Consider the following 25819-nt stretch of genomic DNA (forward strand, 5'->3'; position numbering starts at 1 on the left):
GGCTCAGGAGCTCCAACATTTTGCTGATATCAAGATAAAATCTAGCTATGTGTTCAAACCCTTTGCATCTGATCAACAGAGTTAGAAAAGGACACCAACCACAATTACATAGATTTAAATTTAACATGAGTATGTCCCTTTAAGTATTATTGATTTAAAAGCACTTAATATTTACGAATATAATTATAATTTCTTACCTGAAGAGAATTTATTGCTGAGAAAAATCCTTGGAACCATCGGGAATCTGATACAATTGTTCCAATTCCTAACCCCCATGTAAGTCCTAAGAGTGGTGTTAAGATCACAATACTTTTCATAATCTGCATTAAGGTGTCCTTCTCATCTTTTTTCGTCTTGTCTCCAACTTTTGGCCTCAGCAGTTTTACTATGACAATGATAACAATGATAAAGTTTACAAGTACGATGGCTAACGCTGGCACTATGAATGCAATGAATGCATTGGTTTCCTCTATGTTAAGCCAGCAGGATCTTTTTGCTGTGTAAGGTTTGTTAGGTTGGGTAATTGTAACTGCAATTGTGATTACAGCTATAATAAGGGGGCAGACATAGCCCATAACAAATGATAAAGCCATCATGGTTGACTTGCTCATGTCATGCAAAACATAAACAAGGCGGTAGAAGAGTATAAGTCCCATGGTAAGCATCCAAAAAAATACAGACAGGTAGAAAAAGTGAGAAAAAAATGTCGCAGCCACACAAGCATCTGATATTTTTTCATATTCTGCAGGATTTTCTTTAGATGGTTGTGGTCTAACACCTGACCCAACGATAAACCAAATATTAGCAACCAGGAGTGAAACAGCAATGTTTACCAAGCATATGTGGCGCATGTAAGAGGTTTTGTTTTTGGTCACAAGCTTCCATACTGTGGCCTCAACAATAATGCAAATAACCAAGGAGAGCATGGAAATTCCTACTCCAATGTAGGTGATGAGGTCCAAGAAAGGGTCTATTATTTCAAACCTTGACATTAGAATTGAAAATGAAGTCAAGTGAGTGCAGTGGCATGTAACAAATAACTGACTTACTTCAGCACGGCACCCAGCTGAATCCCAATCTGAGAGATTAAAATTCCAGAACACACAATCTCCTTTATTTAAGGATGAATTGCTCTTCTTAAATACCATTACACTTCTAAAGTTGGTTAGGTCAGTATTGCTCACTATTGTTGTCAGGAGAAGACCATTCACAACTGGACCAGACTGATTTGAATTGCTTATAGATAAAATATCATTTAGTGTACCATATGCAATCGATACAATACTTGAATTTGTAGCTATAGCATTCAGCTGTTCATTACCAATAGAAACGTTGGCTGATATTGAAATATTGGACTGCGCAAAACTGAAAGTTTTTTTGTAACTATCCATTAAATCTGTTTTAGTGACACCAGATAATATGACATTGGTAGTGGCGATATTAACAGACCCATTAACTATCTGAAGTTTTTCTGCAAATTTCTCAATAGATTGAAGCAATCGGGAACTTTCAGCAGTCCTATTTGCATTTTGCTCCCATGAAGTTCTTGAGGAATTATCCACAACAATGTTGACTGTTTTAAGGAAGCTCTGAAAAGAGAATGACATATTGATGTATATATGTATATTCTTATAGCATGTGTATCTGGCTGGTAAGGAAACAGAATTAACTACACTTAGAAAATGCAAAAAGGATAACCAATAAAAAGCAGCATATATCTGTAGCCAATCACCAGCTAGCTCTTAGGAGTGCATCACTATTCCGGAGTTTACCTAGGTATGCTGCTTTTCAACAAAGGATACCAAGAGAACTAGGTACATTTTATAATAGAAGCAAATGTAAAAGTCTCTTAAAATTGCACACTATCTGATGCATGAAAATTTAGATTTACACTTTCATGTTCCTTTAATACTATGGGGCCGATTTATTAAAGGGACATGAAACCCAATTTTTTTCTTTCACAATTTAGAAAGAGCATACAATTATAAACAACTTTCTAATTTACTTCTATTATCTATTTTGCTTCATTCTCTTGATATTCTTTGCTGAAAAGCATATCTAGATATGCTTAGTAGCTGCTGATTGGTAGCTGCACATATATGCCTCCTGTCATTGGTTCACCATGTGCATTGCTATTTCTTCATTAAAGTATATCTAAAGAATGAAGCAAATTAGGTAATAGAAGTAAATTTGAATGTTGTTTAAAATTGTATTCTCTACCTTAATCATGAAAGAAAATGTTTGGGTATAGTGTCCCTTTAAGTGGCAGGCAGACATGATTCGCTGTGGCGAATCATGTCCGCCTGACGTCACTAAATGCTGACAATTATCATTGCAAAATCATTTCTTGTGAAATGCTTGTGCAATGCCGCCCCCAGCAAATTCATGCCCAATCGGCCGCTAGCAGGGGTTTCAATCATCCCGATCGTATCTGATCGGGATTATTGCAGTCAACCACCTCAGAGGTGGGGGACGAGTTAGGGAGCAGCGGTCTTAACTCCTGATTCCGGCGAGCCTTCCAGCTCACACGGAATGAGCAGCATTCGCTGCTTAAAAAAATCGTCCCCAATATGTCTACTGTGCTCTTTCTTGTGCACAACGTTTTTTGGCATTTAATGTCCAAAAATATTTCTTCACAGGTAAAGAATGGATGTGGTTATTTTTACATTGAATTTTAACTCAACTATCCTCAACAATGTAGTCTGGTATATCAGTTCATGCAGTAAAAGCTATTCTGACAAAAGAGATTCAAGTTTGTAAGTGGATTCTTTTTTAATTTTTTTTTTTTTTTTTTTAGAAATATGATGTAGTAAGTAGCCATTTAACAACGAAAATGTATTGTGACATAAAATGTACCAATAACAACAACAATAATAATTACCTGCATTACTACTTCCTTCACAACTGTAGCTGCACCTTCAACTGTTGTGAGTATGTTCACAACAAGTTTTAAGTTATTAGTTGAATTTGATACAGCGCCCTTTTCATTATTCAATGCAGCATTAAGATCATTTAGAATAGTAGGGACTCTAGTATCTGCCAAAGGGCCAGACAAAGTCTGAAAGAGAAAAAAAGTGGTTTAATTTTTTTTCCCCCCATGTGGAATATACAAGCACTACTAAATCATTCACAGTTTACGAGTAGTATTTAGGATTATTTTATGAGGACCTATATTAGTACTGTTTAAATCACTGCACAATGCATAAGCACCAACCATATTTAAATAACACTATTCTAATAAATAAATAGTTGTAAGAGCATAACTGCAAGAGAGCACTTCACTTTCTGTATGTAAGAGAATAAGGGTTATCAAAGGTTTAAAAATGGAAGTACCTTGGGGGAAGGTTTAAAAAGACTATGGAGCCTTGAAGTGAAGTGCTTACTTTATGAAGCAAATTGCATGCATGTTTTCTAAATTTCTTGCACATGTTTTAGTTTAATCTTTTTATTTATATCAAATTTCACAGTACAATAAAAATTGCAATACAACAATACATCAATACATCAATAACAGGACTTCAGCAGGACGCAGAATTATCTCATATATAGCTTAACAGTCGGTGATTCCATGACACTTTTATAGAACACACATGCAAAACATACACATAAAAGGGGGGCATTTGACTACTTCCCCTTTCCAGTGATAACGAGTCCCAAATGTATGCAGATTTCAACATGATAAGACTTCTTCCTCCCACCTGGTCTATGAAAACCTATATAACAATCTATGAACTCCGTATTAAAATCAAAAGGTCTGTATCCATAATACTTTGTATAGGTGATTACTACGGTGTTGTCATCCTTTATACATATATGTCGTTCCCAGCATCCTAAACCATGTTGAACATCCCTAGGGGTACATTTGTGCCCTCAACTGTCAAGGGGTGTCATCTCCCACTATTGTACTAGCGCAAGCTTTAAATCCCTTTCTAACTAGTTCCATGCTAAGCTCCTCTATTATATAAGCCCAGGGTATCCATATGGGGGGGATCACCTCTGTCTGGGGCATTGGCATGATTCCCAAAAGAACATTTCTGCATAGAAATCCAGTTTACCTGTAGTGTAATAAAAATACCTCTCCAGTGACAGGTTTGTTTCCATTTGTGATCTCCACATCTGTAGAGTGGGAGTGACTTCAGATTTCCATAGTCTGGGAAGTACTTGTTTGGCGCTACAGATAGCTAACTGAAGGAGGGATGAGTAGTGTTTAAATGGGAGTTTAGGTAAGACATGGAACAGGTATACTAAGGGGTCTAGGGGAAGATCGTGATTCAGTATCCTGCTCATCTCCTGGTTTACCTCTGTCCAGAACTTCTGAACCTTGGGGCATTCCCACCAGATATGGTAAGGCGTGCCCTCTCCTGTGCATTTCCTCCAGCATCTGTCCGATGCTTCTGGGAAAATATATTTTAATCTATGGGGGGTGAGGTACCAACGAAGTAGAAATTTATAGTTAGTTTCTAATAATGCGGCTGAGTGTGCGGATTTGCTGGTCTGCATAAATATGGTGTACCATTAGTCTTCCGAGAGTGTATAAGGGAGTTCTTTATGCCAAGAAAGTATAGTCGAGGTTTGTTTGAAGTCAGAGGGTGTGATTAATAATTGGTATAAGGTGGAAATAGCATGTGGTGGGGGCGAATCAAGGGTGCATAATCTTTCTAACGGGGAGCGTTCTCTGGTGGTCAGGTATCTAAGTTTGTGGGTGTGCACAAAGTGCTTAAGTTGCAAATATCCGAACCAGTTAGTGAATTGTGTGATTCCTAGGTCTGATAATTGCTGTCTAGGCATCAGTTTGTCTGAGTCCAGTATTGTATATAGAGGGAGAAATCTATCCAAGCAGCCCTGTACGCTAGGTGTAACCGACATTCCGCTTATAAAGTCAGGGTTGGCAAGGACTGTCGTCAAGGGAGAGGGGACTGTAGAAAGATGTGGAAACGTGGTTAGAACCTTAGACCACACATCGAACGTCTCCCCAATTATAGGGTACGCTTTTGTTATGGCCGGCTGGTGTCCTTTAGGTTGCCAGCAGTATACCCCGAGTTGAGCCTGATTAGTCAGGTCGTGTTCCAATGTCAACCATATTTTGTCGTGTACTGAGGGAAGTGTGCACCAGTCTACTATTCTACGTAAAAAGACCGCTGTTCGGTATCCCCTCAGATCTTGTACACCTAGACCTCCATATTTTTTTGATAGAAAAAGAGTGGACCTGGCTATTCTGGGAGGTCTTTTCCTCCAGATGTATGAGTTCATCACTGATTGCAGTTTGTTAAGGTAAGTTTCAGATAATGGTATAGGGAGTGCTTGAAATACATATAGGATCTTAGGGAGGATAGTCATTTTAGCTACCCCTATCCTACCCAACCAGGAAATATTTTTGTTTAGCCACCTCGATGTGTCTTTGGTAATAGTTGCTAAAAGTGGTTCATAATTCAGTTCCTGTAACTGTTGTGTACTATTTGCTAGGTTAATACCCAAGTATTTCAGTGAGGACTTCTGAGTACGGCACCTGTGTACTAAGTGTGTGAATCTCAGCTTCGGTTAGATTAATGGGGAGTAATTCAGATTTATTTTTGTTAACTAGATAATTGGAACACACGCCAAATTCTTCCAGGGTGCTCTGCACCGCAGAGAGAGATGAGGTCGGGTGAGTCAAAGTCAATAGTAGGTCGTCGGCATAGAGTGCTAATTTATGGTGGGTATTGTTTATGGGAAGTCCAGTGATGTCAAGATTATCGCGTAGCTTAGCAGCTAGTACTTCCATTGAAAGTACGAATAACTGGGGTGATAAAGGGCATCCTTGTCTGGTGCCATTTAATATACAAAAGGAGCTAGATAATGCACCATTAACCTTAATTTTAGCAGTAGGCCTTGTGTAAAGGGTTAATATTTTCTGTATAAAACCGTCTGGGAAGCCAAATTTCTGTAGGGTAAGTTTAAGAAAGGTCCAGTCAAGTCTGTCAAAAGCTTTTTCAGCGTCAGTCGATAGTAGCACTAAGGGTATGTCATGTGTAGTCGCGTGTTGTATCAGGTGAAGAACTTTAACCGTATTGTCTTTAGCTTCTCTCTGCGGTACAAAGCCCACCTGGTCAGGGTGGATCAACCCGGGTAGAATTTTGTTAATTCTTGTGGCCAAAATTTTTGCATAGATTTTTATATCTACGTTCAGCAGAGAAATTGGGCGATAATTTGATGGGACTGTTGGGTCTTTGCCCGGTTTCGGTATGACTGTGATGGTAGCTTCGAGCATAGAAGGGGGCATATTATGGGACTCGTCAATACTGTTAAAAACTGAGAGCAGATGGGGTATGAGAAGGTGCTTAAATTTTTTGTAATAACCACTAGTAAGGCCATCCGGGCCAGGGCTTTTCCCTTGCTTAAGCGAGTGTATGGCATTTCCTATCTCTTCGGCCGTTATCGCAGAATGAAAGGAGTCTAGCTCCTCACTAGATATGTTTGGCAATTTTATAGTGTCTAAATATCGTTGACAATGCAAGTGATGAGTTGTCTTGTTTCTATACGGCGTCAAACTATATAGAGCAGCATAGTACCCTCTAAAGATCTCTGCTATTTTCTGAGTTTCTACTGTAGGTTTATTAGGGGGATCTTGTAACATGGGGATGTAATGTGTCGACTGCTTTGCTTTAAGTGCTCTAGCAAGGAGTCTGCCAGGCTTGTTACTTTCTACAAAGAATTTCTGTCGCAATTTCAGTGCCTGTTTCTGGGCCGAGTGGTCAAGGAATTTTGTAAGTTTTTGTCTGGCTTCTTCGTGTTGATGTTTTAGGGAAACGTCCTGTGGGTTATTTTTGTATAGTTTGTCAGTGTGCTGATATGTAGCGGATAGGTCTGTATATTGCTGCTTAAATGCCCTACTCTGTATTGACCTAAGTTTTATCATCTCCCCCCTGATAACACACTTATGTGCCTCCCAAAGAGTGAACACATCAATACCTGGTGTATTATTATTTTCAAAGTATTCCCTAACGGATTTTTCTACTTGTTGTGTTAGTAAGTCTTCTTTAAGCAGTGTATCGTCAAAGCGCCACTGGAATGGCTTGAAAGGGAGTGTGGACCATTGCATCTTACAGATCACGGCAGAGTGATCAGACCAACTAGTAGGTATGATGTCAGTGGATGATATAGAGGAGATAGTGTAGTGGTCAACGAAAATATAATCTATGCGAGAGTGGGTGTTCTGTGGTGCCGAATGGAAAGTGTAATTCCTACCCAGTGGTTGTTGGACACGCCAGGCATCATGGATCCCTAATAGTGTCAAATCCTCCTTGATAGATCTAAGTGACTTCCTTGACAGTTGTGAATGTGCATTAGAGGTATCTAGCCCCGGGTCAAGGGGTGTATTTAAGTCAGTCCCAACAATAAGAGAGCCTTTATGAAAAGCCATAATATTGTTAGATATTTTCCGAAAAAAGGACGCTTGGTGCGTGTTTGGGGCGTAGACATTTACCAGTGTAATTGGTTTCCCGTGTAATAGACCCATTAGTGCCAAATATCTCCCCTCAGTATCTACTTGCTGGACATGAAACTGTAGTGATCTATGGAGTAAAATGCTCACCCCAGAAATCTTTGTCGGATGACTGCTGTGGTAGTGGCTGGTGTAGGTGGATGTTCTTGCACATGTTTTATACAATTGTGTGCAGGATCTATAAAATCATTAGTATTATTCAGTATGCAGATGGAGTGGCATCAATTTTTGATACTACAAAGTAGGGATGTGCAGTTCATCATTCAGGTAGTAAAAAGCTGAAAATGGCAAATTTTACCACAGGATATATTTGTTCAAAAGTGCAACATACATACTATATATCTGTGCAAATCCATATAGTTGCACTTTGCACTGCTATATCCAGCATAGAAGAGACACGAACACTGCAGACTGCGGCCATTTTAGTAAGTGAATGATGAAATGCACATCTTTAGTAAATAATTTGTCTTCAGAAGAGATGATCACTGTTCTATAAACTTGCCACAGGTTGCAGGATCCTCCTTCTCCATATAGTGTGACCACATGATTTGCAAAGTATCTCTCACTTTTATACAACGTGCGCACATTGTAGTACTGAATAAAGCATACACACTTTCACAAAAACACATTAACAGATTCTATTTCACTAAGTAAACATGCGCACAATTTGATATATCGTGCAAACGATTTCTTTAATCATTTGCACAATTAAAACTAAATAACTTTACTCGACATTTGAGGGGCTTCATAAAAAGACAACTGAACATTGCTGGAATTCCAATTAAAGGTAGGAGTAACTAGGCTAGAGAGTGCATTGATAGGGAATAGTGGTTACTGGACTCTGAGGGCATAACAAACAGGGTTTATGTAGTGAGTTATCTTGGTAGATAGATGTACATAGACTACAAATCATTTGAAAATTTTCAGCGTGAACAAAAACCAAATCAAGAAGAATAGAGAGAGGGCGCCACAATAGCGTGATATCGTCTGGAATGCAGGTACAGATAAAAGAAGATTTTATGCTTACCAGATGGTGTGGCACTGTACTATAACCAGTGCAAGAGAGCAGGCTAGCACTTAACAGTGGCTAGTACACTGTAGGAGCCAGGCTCCAAAGGCACTTGTCCTAGTTGCAACTTGGTGTTTCTCTCCTGTTGTCTGGAATTATATGGACTTCAGGTGCTGCAAAGGAGTAATCTTATGTGTGTTGTTCAGATGGTATGTATGAACCAGAACACAGACAACTTCAAATAAAAATGTCTTTTAATATTTTATGACGCGTTTCTCAACCTACAGGGCTTGTTTCATCAGATAAATTTTTTATCTGATGAAACAACCCCTGTAGGTTGAGAAACGCGTCATAAAATATTAAAAGACATTTTTATTTGAAGTTGTCTGTGTTGTGGTTCATACATACCATCTGAACAACACACATAAGATTACTCCTTTGCAGCACCTGAAGTCCATATAATTCCAGACAACAGGAGAGAAACACCAAGTTGCAACTAGGACAAGTGCCTTTGGAGCCTGGCTCCTACAGTGTACTAGCCACTGTTAAGTGCTAGCCTGCTCTCTTGCACTGGTTATAGTACAGTGCCACACCATCTGGTAAGCATAAAATCTTCTTTTATCTGTACCTGCATTCCAGACGATATCACGCTATTGTGGCGCCCTCTCTCTATTCTTCTTTAACAGTTGTTCCACACTCTCTGGGATCAAGAGGAGCAGCCTGATTCATTATTCCATTCAAGAGGACATCTTTATTCCCTATTTACCACCAGCATATGGACAGTAAACAGGACTAATACGGTAGACTTGATCTACTATATCAATAGTACAATAATTTGGTTTTAAATTGTATATTGTTTTCTTTTTAAACACCAGCGCTCTTTTATATCCCTTTACTGGGATATTTTTACTTGTTTAAAAACCAAATCAAAACTAGAACATGTGTCAATTAAAAGGGATAGGAAAGTCAAAATAAAACTTGCATGATTCCAGTAGAGTATATGATTTTAAGTCACTTTTAAATTCACTTCTATTTTCAAATGTGCTTTGTTCTCTTGGCATCCCTTGTTGAAAAAGAATACACACATATGCTACACTAGTGGAAGCTGCTGCTAATTGGTGCCTGCACACATTTTTCTTTTGTGATTGGCTGACTAGATGTGTTCATCTAGCTGCAAGTAGTGCAATGCTGTTCCTACAGCAAAGAATAACGAGTACAAAGCAATTTCGATAATGGAAGTAAATTGGAAAGTTGTTTAAAATTGTATGTTCTATCCAAATAATGAAAGAAAATTTGGGGATTTCCTGTTTTTTTTTTTTTAAATATTTTTTTTATTGAGGAATTTAGATACATGAACAGAAATATAAACAAGATACATTCACAGGACTAAAATATCAGGTTTACAAATCGCTGGTGTCAAAAGTGGTAAATCATATAAACAGTGACACTGAAATAGCTAACTGCGTATCAACTTTCTTAAGATATACAAACAAATATTAGAAAGTTAGGACACGTCTCAAGTAACTAGCAAAATTCCTGAATAAAAGAGATGGTTCCAGTGACTGAAGTGTTGAACCTCATTTTCTGAATGAGATTTGTGTGTCCCAAGGGTACTAGTTAAGAGGTAGGTGCGCATATAATAATATAATAAAGGGATGAGGAGGTCATGGACTTATAGCTTGCAGGGTGAACAAAGTTAGAATATAAAGATGGATGGGTATACCACATGAGCCTCAAGCCATATAGATTGTGTACTTGATTACTCTCATCGTAAAGGGAGTAAGAGATAGCATAATATCCAATGTACCTATGGGAATGTATGGGCTAAAGTTTTTAAGATTTTTAGTAAGGGTGGTCAGCGGGCAAGAGCCGCTTGGAATGAAAGGGGAAGGTGGGGGGGCGTGGGCTTCTCGGTCCAGTGTGACTATCCTCTTCGAAATATGATAATCATTGTTGGGCCAATATATATATATAAGCAACTTTAGCAATAGCAGATCACAGGGCTTACTACTTATACCTAAGCGATGACACTAAATTTACTAAATGTAAGTTAAATAAAAGGCATTATACTAAATATATATATATATATATATATATATATATATATATGAATTAGCAACTGAGCAAATTGACATATATAGAGTAAGACAATTAGGATATAGGTATTTGCATTATGTGTGTTTGTTACCGCTCTTGTTTAATGCTGATACAGATGTTGAAGATCAGGGTGTTCTTAATAGGCTCTTCTAAGTCATTGGCACACAAGGCTACAGAGTAGATGAGGGTTCCTTATTAGAGGTCATTTAGTAGTATTAAAACAATACAGAGCTGATTGTGGAAGCGTTTCTCAGTGCTAATTAGAAGTTAGTAATAAGTTGAGGGAATCACTTTAATCACCACTATTGTTAAGAAGTGTCTAGACTATTTTGGCTTATATATTAGACTTTTAAGGTAGGCTCTAGACTCTAGAGCCTACCTTAAAAGTCTAATATATAAGCCAAAATAGAGGATTATAAAATTGAGGTTAAATATACAGTAGCTCAGACAATAAAGGTAAGGAGCTATTGCTGCACATACTTAATAGCAACAAGAGCACTATAGAGATAGCTAATAAAAACACAGGTTTATGTTAACAGTATGAGTTACGGTACCACTGCAACCCGGCATGTATAATTGAGCATGCCCATATCTCAGTACATGAAGTATTATGAACATTAAGCTAGTTAAAAAAGACTCCCATGAGTTTTGTCTCAATAGCACAACATTGTTGTGAGGAAATGAGCAGTAATATTTAAAAAGATCAACCTCAGACTTCCAAATAGCAAGAGAGAGATTTAACCTGTGGAGTCGAAAGCATATAGCTCTGTATCATAGCGAGGCCTTCTACGCATGTGAATACCCATTACCTTTCTAGCTTAAGGCGGGAAATAAGTAGTCGTGGGTAAGATTATCATTCTCCAAATACAAAAAAGTTTAGGGGAGCAAGAAAAATTTAACAAATAGTAATGGAACAATACCAGCCTATAACTAGAAATAGTAAATAACAGTGAGCATTAGTAACTAGCATGCCCATGTCGCTAACAGCCTAACAAAAACTCTGTGTGCAGTAATATATTTTTAATTAAAAAAAATAAACATGATATAACATGAGTGGCTCTTAGCATAAAACTCAGCAAGTACATCTCAAAAGAAACAATGATCTAGTCCACACCCGATTTCTGCATTTGTCTAGAAAAGTCTCTACCACTCTGGAAGTAGGAGACAGCAAGTCTTATCTGCAGCCCGGCTACTGCTTTCATTGGGATCGTTGTTATATTGCAGGCTGTGGACAGCAGCGCTATAGGTACTGCGCCAGGCCAGCTTTTGTTTGCAAACCCGAGTTCGTACTGCATCTCAGTAGGGGCATCAGGTGGGCTCTCTGTAGTAGGTTGAAGCACTGTGGTGTCCGCATAGACCCCTGTTTGCAGGGATGGCTCTGCCGTTGTGCTACTCTGTTGTGCCAGTACAGCCCCTATAACCATCCAGTTTCTAGGGCCCTCTGAGTTGCGGTCGCTTCTGAGAGATACTGCCAAGTGAAGAGAAGATATCTCATCCGGAACTGGGACTACTGCACTCAACAGATGCTGGGTCATCAGTGTGACTTTTAAGGTATGGGACAGATGGGGGTGTAAAATACCACTAGTATAGCCTGGGTCAGCTGCGGTAGCTTGTGTGCTTAGTGCTGCGATCTCTTGCTTGAGGGTGTGGAATTGTAAATGCATGCGTGTACAGAGGCCCTCAATGGCGCCCTTGATTGCCTCCAGCATAGCCATAATCAACTATTGGAAGATAGGATTGTGAGTAGAATTGTTGCATGCAATCTGTTGCCATTCAAAATTGAAGAGAGAAGGGTGTAAGTATACAACTCACATAAGGTGTTCGTTTATTATTGCAGTGCAATGTTATCTGCCATACCCCGGGTAAGGTGGGAGGAAGCAGTTGGTGGAGAAAAGAAAGCATAGGCCGCAGCCACTATTGTCATCAGTCCATGATAGAGCTCTTCACTGAGTTATTTGTACCAAATCGATATCAATCAGAGCAGTAGATGATAAAACATCTTGTACTCTGTATAAAGTATAGTAATGGCTTTTCTATATCAGGATAACCGTTGAATTTTTTAGAAGTGAGGAGCTCCAATTTTTCCGTGCTAGCATGGCTGTTGCCTGGACACGCCCCCCCCCCCGGGTTTCCTGTCCCTTTAAGTAATTTAAAGCCACAACACCAAGGTGCTGTGGGCCATACCTTCCAACCCATGATGATCCTGCAGAATGTAGGGCGGTAGGGAGGTATGCTACCGACAGCCCGATACAGAGCTACATTTACTAATGGCTGTACGGAACGGAGCTTTCAATCACCCTGGTTGGAGAAGTCTGGGTGGATTGACAAATGCCACTTTGTAGTTGGTGTAGTAAGTTAAGAAGCAGCGATCTGCTGATTACTGCTTCAGGATTACTCATGCAAGTTTGCAGCTGAAGGTGCTCCGAAGCTGCATTTGCAGCTTAATAAATTCAGTCCCTAGTCCTCAGATTTTGAGAAACACTTATGGAGCATAAAGAATTAATCAACATTGAGAGTAATGTACTGTAAATGTTAATCTTCCATACAAAAATAGAATGCACATGACTTTATTTCAGTTTTTAATACAAACATTTTTGTTTTTTATTCCTATTAGCAAAAAATGCTTATAATAAAAGCTATCACCTTTTTCATAGATTGTCATTACTGTGCACCTGCACGTGAAGCGTATATGGATATGCATCATGCACCAGCAATTTAATCAGGGTGCTGGCTCAGATTACTGGCAGTGCCTTATAGCATGTAATTTGAGTCACTCAGGGCCTGATTCTAAAAAGGTCTCTGGGCAGATGAGATTCTATAAAAATGCTTGCCAATCCTATTTCCCTGGTGGAATTATATAAAGCCACTTTTTACCCAAAAACTGTTGGGAAATACAACAGCATGTACCACATGTATAAACATTAGTATAATTATGTACATGCCGTTGAGAAGGGGTGTTGGGAAATACAACAGCATGTACTGTACCACATGTACGTATGAACAACATTAAGGCTGTAGATGGCGCTGTATAGTTTAGATTACTAATTGTTTATATCTGTGAACTTGTTCATTCACTAACAGGAAGGAAGTTGTGTTCTTTTTCTCTTTTATGTTTCTCCTCTCTGTGTGTTGACCACTGTTTTAAAAGTTATTGGTATGTTTTAAATGCTGCTATTGCCTCTGTATAAGTAAAGCCTAATGATGTATTCCCAAAAGCTTCCAGTGTCTTTTTGATACATAAACCAACAAAAACAAGGTGTCTCGCTAAAGGGCGTATACTGCATTTTCATATGGGAAGGAGATGCATACATTACAAAAGTGCACAATAAAATTCATTATTTAAAAATCTTACAAAACTAGTAATTGAACCATTTACAAAAAAATATGAACACAATTGTTCACCAAAAATTGTATTTTAATTAAAAAAAAAAAAAATTGTAGATAAATTATACTGGAATAAAATCGTATTAACTATGCACAGTGTAAATCTTAATTTAAGTACACTGGATGTGCAAAAAAAAAAAAAAAAAAAAAAAAGCAAGAAAAAGTACAATATATAAAGCGTAATTGTTATTTTTTTGTAAAATAGGCTGAACATGGGAGTTCCATGGGCGTATATGTAATTTTCTCTTTGCATTACAGTTCTCACTTTTTTTCTCCACATAAATAACAAATTTTGCTTACCAGATAATTTCCTTTCCTTCTGTACAGGGAGAGTCCACAGCTGGATTCCTTACTTGTGGGAAATACTGAACCTGGCCACCAGGAGGAGGCAGACACACCCCAGCCAAAGGCTTAAATACCTCCCCCCACTCCCCTCATCCCCCAGTCATTCTGCCGAGGGAACTAGGAACAGTAGGAGAAATATCAGGGTTAAAAAGGTGTCAGAATAATAAAATAAAATTTAGGGTCGCCCATCTGAGAATACGAGCGGGAGCTGTGGACTTTCTCTGTAAAGAAGGAAAGGGAATTATCTGGTAAGAATAATTTATGTTTTCCTTCTTAATACAGGTCCACAGCTGCATTCCTTACTTGTGGTAAATTATACCTAAGCTCCAGAGAACACTGAATGCAAACGGGAGGGTAAAAAGAGAGGCAGCCCTTAAATTGAGGGCACCATAGCCTGCAAAACTTTTCTCCCGAAGGCTGCTTCGGCAGAAGCAAACACATCAAACTTGGAAAACTTGGAAAAAGTAAGTAAGGAGGACCAGGTAGCCGCCCTACAAATTTGATCCATAGAGGCCTCATTTTTGAACGCCCAAGAGGAAGCCACTGCTCTCGTAGAATGAGCTGTAATCCTCTGAGGAGGCCTATGTCCCGCTGTCTCATATGCTAAGCGGATGATACTCCTCAACCAAAAAGATAAAGAAGTCGAAGAGGCCCTCTGACCCCTAAGCTTACCAGAATAGATAACAGAGGACGAGTTTGTCTAAAATCCTTCGTAGCCTGAAGATAGAATTTCAGGGCACGGACCACATCCAGATTATGAAGCAAACGTTCCTTTGATGGAGAAGGATTAGGACATAAGGAAGGCACCACAATTTCCTGATTAATGTTGCAATCTGAAACAATCTTAGGAAGAAAACCAACCTTAGTACGTAGAACAGTCTTATTGGCATGGAACACCAGATAAGGAGGGTCACATAGCAACGCAGTCATCTCAGAGACTCTGTGCGCAGAAGCAATAGCAAAAAGAAAGAACTTTCCAAGACAGTAACTTAATGTCAACCTCATGCATAGGCTCAAACGGAGCCCTTTGCAAAACTTTAAGAACAAGATTCAGACTCCAAGGAGGAGCTGAAGATCTGTACACAGGTCTGATCCTTGTCAGAGCCTTAACAAAAGACTGTACATCTGTAAGCTCTGTGAGCCTCTTGTGCAGTAAAACAGAAAGGGCCAAAATCTGTCCCTTCAAGGAACTAGCCAATAGGCCCTTCGCCAGTCCATCCTGGAGAAAAGAGAGAATCCTGACAACCTTCACCCTGTGCCAGGAAATCCCACGCTCTTCACACCAGAATAAGTAGGATCTCCACACCTTGTGATAGATGCGACGAGTAACTGGTTTGCGAGCTTGAATTAAAGTGTCAATAACACTCTCTGAGAATCCCCTCTTGGCTAAGACTAAGTGTTCAATGTCCACGCAGTCAGCCTCAGAGAATCTAGATTTTGATGGAGGAAGAGGCCTTGTGCCAGCAGATCCCTGCGACAAGGTAACCTCCACAGAGGAAAAGATGACATCCTCACTAGATCCGCAAACCATATCCTCCGCGGCCACGACGGAGTAATGAGGATCACTGATGCTTGCTCCTGTCTGATTCAAGCCACCACCCGAGGGAGGAGTGGAATTAGCGGGAACAGATAAATCAGGTTGAACCTCCCTCCATGAAACCGCTAATGCATCTATTAGCTCCGCCTGGGAATCCCTGGACCTCGACCCATATCTCTGGTGTCCCCCAATTGCTGCAAATCTCTGCAAACACCTCAGGATGGAGAAACTATTCCCCCGGATGAAAGGATTGTCTGCTGAGAAAATCCGCTTTTCAGTTGTCCACACCCGGAATGTGGATCGCTGACAGCAAACAGTTGTGGGCCTCCGCCCACTCCAGAATCCAAGACACTTCCCTCATTGCCAGGGAGCTTCTAGTTCCCCCCTGGTGGTTGATGTAAGCCACCGAGGATATGTTGTCCAATTGAAATCTGATATGCTGGGACGCACCAAGCAGGGCCCAAGCCTTCAGAGTGTTGAAGATCGCCTGAAGTTGTAGGATGTTGATCGGGAGAGAGCTCTCCTCCCGATTCCACAGACCCTGAGCCTTCTTGGATCCCCAAACGGCTCCCCATCCTGACAGACTCACGTCCGTAGTCACAATCTCCCAGAATGGTCTCAGGAAAGATGTCCCTCGGGACAGATGATCTGGACAAAACCACCAAGATAAAGACTCTCTTAACTGGTTGTCCAAAGAAATCTGTTGAGACAGATTCGAATGATCGCCGTTCCACTGCCTCAGCATGCACAGTTGTAATGGTCTGAGGTGGAACCTTGCAAAGGGGATGATGTCCATGCTGGACACCATGAGACCAATCACCTCCATACACTGGGCCACCGATGGTCATGCTGGACACCATGAGACCAATCACCTCCATACACTGGGCCACCGATGGTCTTGATAGGGTCTGGAGGGCACGACATGTTGAAGCTAGCTTGCAACATCTCTTGTCTGATAGAAAGATTCTTATTTCTATGGAATCTATTATGGTACCCAGGAATTCTACCCTGGTGCTCGGTACCAGAGAACTCTTTTCTAGATTTATCTTCCATCCGTGGGATCGAAGAAGATCGATAAGAGATACCGAATGTTCTTCCGCCAGACAATGAGATGGTGCTTGAACCAGGATGTTGTTTAAGTATGGAGCTACCACGGGTTCTGGCCATTGCTAGGAGAGCCCCTAGAACCTTTGTGAAAATTCTTGGAGCGGTAGCCAGGCCAAACGGAAGAGCGATGAACTGGAAGTGCTGGTCCAGGAAGTGTTCCTTGTGGATGGAAACGTGAAGGTAGGCATCCTTCAGATCGATTGTGGTCATGAACTGTCATTCTTGTATTAGGGGTAGAATTGACCATAATGTTTCCATCTTGAAGGAGGGAACATTTAGGAATTTGTTTAAGCACTTTAGGTCCAGAATGGGATGGAAGGATCCTTCATTTTTTGGGACCACGAACAGGTTTGAATAGTACCCCAAACCTCACTATGCGATTGGAACCAGGATGATGACTCCTAAGGAGGCTAGGTCCCATACACACTACAGAAAGGCCTATTTTTTTCTGGTCTGGGAAACAGGTTTGAGAGGAGGAATCTGCCCCTGGGAGCCTATTTTGTAACCCTTATCTATGACCTCTAGGACCCATGGATCTTGCACGTCCCTTAACCAAGCATCTGCAAACAGCGACAGTCTGCCCCATACACGGTCCTGAAGAGGGCCGCCCCTTCATGCAGACTTGTTCCCGGTAGGCTTCTTGTTCTGCTTGGACTTGTTCCACTGAGCCGGCATCCAAGTAGTCATGGGTTGCTCTGGCTTAGAGTAAGATTGTCGACGTTGGGTCTTGTCAGAGCGAAACAAATGAAAATGAGAATTTTGTCCCTTGTCCTTTTTATCCTGTGGTAGGAAGGCACCCTTGCCTCCTGTAAGCGTAGAGATAATGGAGTCCAGGCCTGGGCCAAACAAAATCTTTCCCTGGAATGGGAGAGAAAGTAGTGTGGACTTAGAAGTCATATTCACAGACCAAGACTTCAACCAAAGAGCCCGACGGGCCTGAACGGAAAACCAGCAGTTTTGGCATTTAGGCGAATAATCTGCATATTTGCATCACAAATAAAAGAGTTTGCCACTCTTAAGGCCTTAATACTCTCTTGGATAGCGTCGAGGGGACTCTCCACCTCGATCAAATCTGACAAACAGTCGCACCAATAGGATTCATGCGTCCCGCAACCGCGGCCACAGCTGCCGCGGGTTGAAATAAGTATCCCGAATGCTGAAACATCTTTCTTAATAGAGTTTCCATCTTCTTATCCATGGGCTCTTTAAACAACGAACTATCCTCAAGAGGGATAGTGGTGCATTTAGCGAGCGTGGATATAGCCCCATCTACCTTAGGGACGGGACCCCACAGCTCCAATTGAGCGTCAGGAACCGGGAACAACTTCTTAAAAGAAGAGGAAGGGGAAAAAGAAGTTCCAATGCTCTCCAATTCGTTCTTAATATTCACCATTTTTACAGGAACAGGGAAAGTTAGTGGTACCACCCTGTCTTCGTAAACTCTATCTAATTTAGGAATCAAAGGTTCCTCGGGCAGTTTAGCCTCCGGAACCTCAAGCGTAGCTAACACCTTCTTTAGAAGGAAGTTTAGATGCTCGGTCCGAAATCTGAAATCAGGTTCCTTCGCAGTTGGAGGCTTAGATGTAGCAGACTCCGACCCAGAAATTTCACACTCTGAAGTATCAGAATGAATTGCATCATCGGTTAACCTATTACCAGATAAGTCCAATAGGCTTTCAGATGCCCCCTGGGAAGGATAGCAATATTTAACCTTTCGCTTGCGCTTAGCAGTGCGAGGAAGAGCACTAATGGCCTCAGACCCCGCCATCTTTAACTGCGTGGTAAAGTATGAAGGTAACAGGCCCCCTCCCACCGGAGGGCTAGGAGTGCGATGGGAAGCTGCATGTGTAATGGGAGATGACTGTAAGGTAAGCACCTCATGGGCCGAGGACTCCTCAGAGGTGGACGGCTCAGTGGTATCAAATCTATTTTTATTTGATACGATTACTTTATCAAGGCATGTGGAACATAGTTGAGCAGGAGGGGAAAACCTTGACCTCCTCACAGTATAAACAGGCATTAGACTTAGGCAAAGAGGGACTACCCTCTAACGCATCAGAATCCTCCATAACTAGGGTACAAACCCGTAGGCTAAACTAAGAAAAAGAGTGAATTTTAACGCTAAGGCACCTTATTTACCCCCAATGGCTGGGGCACTCACCACCTCCTATAACCCAGACACCACAGAAAGCTCGGACTCTCCATCGACTAGATCGTCAGGAATGGAATTAAAAAACGTGACCACACCCGGTCACATGGTGCAAAATGCAAGACCACCCCTGCTAGTAAAAAGCGTGTCAAGCTTAGTAAGCTGCGCAGCCCTTGAAAGCGAAAAGTGAACATGAATGTTCCACATCACCCTATGAGCCAGAAAAATGTTCCACACATGTCGCAGCAACAATCTAACAAAACTATCAGATTATTCCCTATTGTTCAATAATCTCCCTCGGGAGATATTAACCCTTGATTCAATACAGATAAAGGAGTCACACTGTGACCCTGTCTTCTAACATTTATATATGTGTATATAATGAAACAATCTTACCGGAATCTATGCCGAACAGAAACACGGCCTCTCAAGTTTGACAGATTTCGGCGTTGTCTCTGACTTGGACTTGAGTGATGAAAAGCAGGCAGTGAAACTTGTCAACACTGATTGCTTAAGGAGCTGTTAATCCGAGTCTGGATGGGTTTGCAGCATAGACTACTTGCATCTCCAGACTCCAACTTTCATCAATGCTCTTGCTGAGAGGCTGACAAGACTACTTAAAACTCCAGTCCAGTTAATAAACATTAATTAAAACCTACTGACCTATATTTTCTCCAAAACGAAGTTTCATAACGTTCTAAAAGTTATATCTTTTATTCGCCGATGATGTCACGTTATCCTGCCCACTATTTTCAGCATTGCGTGTTCAAAATACTTAAACCAATAACTTTGTGTTTAAAGCGCCATTTTGAAACCTAGGTATTGTAAGCGGATTGGTACAGAGCAAAGGATACCCATGGAGTGGGTTTGGAAAACAATTAAATTTGCAGACAAGATTTCTGATATACGGTAGAGATATGTTAATGAAATGCTATTGATAAAAAGCGTATTTGGGGTAGTTAGTTAGTAACAGGCATAGAAAATATTTACTTACAGTGGCCCTTTAACAACTGCTGATAATTACATGCAACTATGTAAAAGCAGTCACAGTTAGCTAGGGGTATTAGTGGGAACGTTTAATGCTCTAAAGAATTAGAACAATTTTTCATTTTTGCAATAGTATGTACTTTTAGCTTCTTGTTACCAGCTTGTATAACTATAAATTGCTACCCTCTTTGGAAACTAATTGCAATATCTAAAAACTCAAAAAATGTAAAATGGCAAGCCATATTATTTATCTACACACCATAAATGCAGTATCAAAGTGCTAAGTTTACACCTAGGGGTAGATTTATTAATGGTCGAGCGAACATGATTCACTGTAGCGAATCATTTCCGTTCGACCTTGCTAAATGCCGACAGCATATGCTGCCTGCATTTAACATTGCACAAGCATTTCTGGTGAAATACTTGTGCAATGCCGCCCCCTACTAACTGCTAGCAGGGGCCGCCAATAATCCCGATTGTATCGGATTGTGATGATTTCAGTCCTGTCACCTAAAAGGTGGCGGAGAAGATAAGGAGCAGCAGTCTTACGACCGCTGCTTCTTAACTTTAGTTTTTCTGGCGGACCAGAAATGATGCGACGTCGATGCAGCATCCGCTGCTTAATAAATCGACCCCCTAGAATCTACATAAAATATATAAATGTCTCACATACTTTAAGAAATAATATAATTTATATTTTGTTCATATAGGCTCCTTACTTCACTCTGAATGTTAATACTGTTGAGGGCTGCCGAAACGCAGCGTATGTCTATTGTCTTCCAGTTGCCTGCAATGCATTGAGATATTATATATCCTGTTTGAGAAGGATTTATGGAACTGCAAGAGACATTGATTATGCTATCTACGTTTCCTGGAGGATTGCTGCACTTGGGATCTGCAAAAGAAAAAGTCAATGTTATTTAAAAAAACATTTTTATGAGTTATTAGAATATAAATTCACTTAAATTCAAGCTCTGGATTTTTTTTTTAATTTTTTAAATTTTTATTATTATTATTATTATTATTAAAATTTAGGCTCCGGTATCAGGTATTCTGAAACTTGAGGCACATGTAAATAAAGGAAATGCATATTTGCAATAATATATATCCTAGTTGCCAACTGTCCTGTTTTTCCATTTCTTGGCTTCCTGACCCTGACTTTTAAAGAGAAAGAAAGGTCAAAATTGAAATCTGCGTATTTCAGTTTTTTTTTTTTTTTTTTTTTAAAAAAAGCATTTTTGCAATATACTTTCTTTGGCAAAAATGCTTCTAGTAAAAGTTTGTGTTTTCAGTGAAATATGCACATACAAATGCACTAAAGAATTAGAAGGCATAATGTGTGTCATGCAAGCTGTTGCTGACTTTGAGAATGTGTGGTGGTTCAATTCTGGTGCACAGGCCCTCACTGCATGTGTGTATTCAGCTGGGAAAAAAGAGCAGCCGTTTGAGAGCAATAGAATAAGGGAACATTGACCCCCACTTCACAGAAGGAATGGATGGTTCCGCTGAAGGGGGTGGAGTAGGATAGGAGGGGTTAAATACCCCTCCCCTGCTGGTGGACGTCACAAGCAAGCCCATAAGCATTACGGTAGGAGGTTTTGCCCGCCCTCCCTCCCTGAATCTGGGCTGGTTGGTTTATTGCTGCAGCTATGGCGGGTGCTTGCTATGGTCTATTGAGGCTTACATCTGATGGATGGTGGCAGGTACTTTGGTTGGTAACAGAAAGGAAAGTGATGGTGGACGCCCTGCCCCTGAAAAGGGTGGGGGCTTATAGAGAGAACAATAAGCAAGCACTGTGGGGAGTTTAAAGAGAAACAAAAGGTTCTAAAGTGTTGAGAAATGAAAGTTAAATTGTTGATGTTTTATTAATATTTTATTTATTATTATTATTATTATTATTATTATTATTATTATTATTATTATTTCTTCCCCAAAACCTGTGGGCTGGTTTTTATTTAAGTGTGATGGAATGGATGAATTGGAAATGTGGGGTCAAGTAACTTAATAGAAGCATTTTTGCTAATGGAAGGATATTACAAAAATGCTTCTATTTAAAACTAAAGTGCACATTTCAGTTTTAAACTTTTTGTCCCTTTAAGTCTGTCTCTTGCTCAATTTAATCTGTATTTAGTTAAAGAATAGTGTGTAGTGCTGTACTCCAACCACAGAGGTCACTGTGGCTTTTGATTATGATTATATGTCCCATTGCTTGCAGTATGTTTTATTCTGTCATTTTCTTTATGTGGTCTTTGTTACTTTGAAGGAAGCAAGGGATGAGGAAGCAAGGCATCTCTATAGTGTTTTGGAACATGTGTAATTGTTCTCATGTATACACGGAGGCCTTGCTTAGTAGTGGCTTAATACATCAGGCTCTTCAAATGCTAGGACTGGAATTCATAGAACATACAAAAAGTCCAGCTTTTAAGGGTTATTTCTAGGTCTATTAACCTACTGCAGGCAATCACTTCAGCAGCAAAGATAAAAAAAATGAATATTTGCCTCATAAAATGCCACCTACTTGTGAAACGTTCAATAGTATTTTAGCAAAAGTAAAAAAGAAACAAATCCTCAACATATCTACATATATTCTCCCCACCATGCTTGAGCAGGTGAAAAGTGTTGCCTGGCCAGACATGACACTTTGAATTGTGGCTAAACAGTTCAATCTTTGTTTAATCAGACCAGAGACTCTTACAGTCAGAGTCCTTTAGGTGCTTTTCTTTGCAAATTCCAAGCAGGTTTTCCTGTGTCTTCTGTCTGGTCACTTTGCCATAAAGCGCTGATCAATGGAGTGTTGCAGTGATGTTTGTCCTTCTGCAAGTTTCTCCCATCTCCACACATGATCTCTGGAGCTCAACCTGATTGATCATTGGGTTCTTGGTCACTGCTCTTACCAAGGCCCTTATCCCCCATTTGCTCAGTTTGTTGGGGGGACAGTTTTAGGAAGAGTCCTGGTTGTTCCAAACTTCTTCCATTTAAGAATTATATAGGCCACTGTGCTCTTGTGATCCTTCAATGCAGCCAAAATTCTTTTTTTGCCTTCTCCAGATCTGTGCCTGGACTCAATCCTGTCTCTCATCTCTGCAAGCAACTCCTTTGACCTCGTGGCTTTGTGTTTGCTCTACTATGCATTTTCAGCTTCTAGACCTTATAACAGGTGTATACCTTTCCAAATCATGTTCAATCAATTGAATTTGCCACAGGTGGACTCCAATCAAAATGTAGAAATATCTCAAAGATGATTCAGAGAAATGGGATGCACCTGAGCTAAATTGCAAGTTTCATAGCAAAGGGTCTGAATACTTTTGTCAATGTGATATTTCAGATTTTTCTTTTTTAAAAATTTGCAAAGTTATCAAAAATCTGATTTTTTGCTTTGACATTATGGATTATGGAGAGTAAATTGATGTAAAAAAAAATATTTAAACCATTTTAGCATAAGGCTGCAACATAACAAAATGCGGAAAAAAGGGGGTTGAATACTTCTAAATGCACTGTACAGTACATATTCTTTTTCAACAAAGTTACCCATGAGAACAAAGTAAGTTTGATAATAGAAGTGAATTTAAAAATAACATGCTCTGTCTGAATCATGAAATTTTAATTTTGACTCTCCTATTCCTTTAAGCAATTAGTATGGCTAAATTATACTACTAGAATTTTATTGTGCTTGTTTTGGAGTGAATTGGAGTAGGCGGAGCTATGCAAATCATTTATGGGCGTGGTTCTACTTTAAATTATAAATGGAAATTAGCAACTATGATATACATGGATATTTGGGATTTTATTAGTCCAAGATATATAAATTTGTGAGTAAACTCCTTTATTCATTGTCTATTTGCAGGTACTAGTACTGTATTATATTTTTCCAACTCCTGAAATTATTGCAATTATTTATTTTATCTTCACATCAAAAATTTCGAATTGGGGCTCCTGATTGGCTTCTGATAAAGTGATCTATTTTATTTTTCAACAGCTTGTCTCCATTGATTGACTTCAGTAAGTAGTGTTACATCTTTGCCTGATAAACTTTGTTAAACAACTTGTTAGAATATGTATTGTAATGTACCACATTAATGTATTTTACTTTGTATAGTGCTGCAGATTCTGTTGGCACTTTAAAACTAATAATTCAAGAATAAGGGACTATTTGTTATGCATCAGAAATATTCATAGAAAAAACAAACCTACTATTTTCTTACCTTGGATCAATGAGATTATCATGTCTGAACTCCTTACAAAGTTATTTATTGGGTTGCTAATATTACAATAAGCTGTAATCGAGTCGCTCTTGCAGTCTGGTTGGTGTGATGTGTTGAAGCAATTTTTTCCCTTTGAAACAGCTACACAAAGCAAAAATACAAGCAGAAAAATCTGGTAAGCTTATCTGAATGTATAAAAAGAATCCGGCTGTTAACAAATGCAAAGCTGCAAACTAGGGATGGGCGAATGTGTTTATATTCAAATGTTAGAACGAATGTTATTGTAGAAATTTGATTTACATAATCGAATGTTGATAAGAACGAATATTCATAAAATTTTTATTATTGAATGTTATTTACAGTTGAATTTGAATGTCACATTCGAATATTACATTTTGAAATTGAATGTGATATAAAATACATAGCTAAACATTCTATTATTAGAACGAATATTTTCAAATGCTATTGAAAAATTTGAAAACAAAAATTCGAAAATAGAATGTTAGAATGTTATATAAACATTCAAAATTTGATTCGAACAAACGAATGTATCAAAATTTGTAATAAATTTAAAAATTTTAGATTCAGTCACCCATCCCTACTGCAAACCTATTACTATACATGTGACAATGATGCTGGAATTGGCTTCATGAACCCATTAGGAAATGAGGCCTGATCCTGCTGCAAAATACTATCGGCTAGATTACGAGTTGTGCGTTAGGGTAAAAAAAAATCAGCGTTAAGAGGTCCTAACGCTGCATTTTTACACGCCTGCTGGTATTACGAGTTTTGAAGGTTTAGGTGTACCACAAAACGACTTACGTAAACTTCGTAAAGTCTTTTTTCTATGGGACTTCCATAGCACCGGTATTACGAGTACACCCTACCCTGTCAAGATCCCCAACACATTTAAAAGTCAGTAGCTATGAGTTTTATGGTACAACGCCGTAACATAAAACTCATAACTAAAGTGCTAAAAAGTACACTAACACCCATTTGTAACCCCTAATCTGCCGCTCCGGACACCGCCGCCACCTACATTATATTTATGAACCCCTAATCTGCTGCCCTCAACATCGCCGACACCTACATACCATTTATTAACCGCTAATCTGCCGCCCCCAATGTCGCCGCAACCTACCTACCCACCTCTATTAACCCCTAATCTGCCGCCCACAACGTCGCTGCCACTATAAACATATTAACCCCTAAACCGCCGCACTCCCGCCTTGAAAACAGTAGTTAATTATTAACCCCAAATCTGTCGTTCCTAACATCGCCGCCACCTACCTACATTTATTAACCCCTAATCTGCGCCCCCAACGTCGCCACAACTATACTAAATGTATTAACCCCTAAATCTAAGTCTAACCCTAACCCTAACACCCCCTAATTTAAATTTAATTTAAATAAGTCTAAATAAAATTACTGTCATTAACTAAATTATTCCTATTTAAAACTAAATACTTACCTATAAAATAAACCCTAAGCTAGCTAGAATATAACTAATAGTTACATTGTA

The 25819-nt window shown here is 39.6% G+C and overlaps 1 protein-coding gene across 1 annotated transcript in view; it reads right to left on the minus strand.

The window, feature by feature from the left end:
* The window catches only part of LOC128655987 (adhesion G protein-coupled receptor F5-like), a 194214-nt gene that overhangs the window by 25171 nt on the left and 143224 nt on the right, over positions 1-25819 (minus strand). Inside the window, exons 14-17 of the mRNA XM_053709613.1 lie at positions 24298-24438; positions 20815-20990; positions 2882-3058; positions 198-1589 (exon numbers count right to left, since the gene is read on the minus strand). Of these exons, the coding sequence (XP_053565588.1) occupies positions 198-1589; positions 2882-3058; positions 20815-20990; positions 24298-24438 (1886 nt within the window). The remainder of the gene's footprint in view (positions 1-197; positions 1590-2881; positions 3059-20814; positions 20991-24297; positions 24439-25819) is intronic.

Source organism: Bombina bombina, chromosome 4 (assembly GCF_027579735.1).
Source record: "Bombina bombina isolate aBomBom1 chromosome 4, aBomBom1.pri, whole genome shotgun sequence".
Classification (NCBI taxonomy): domain Eukaryota; kingdom Metazoa; phylum Chordata; class Amphibia; order Anura; family Bombinatoridae; genus Bombina; species Bombina bombina.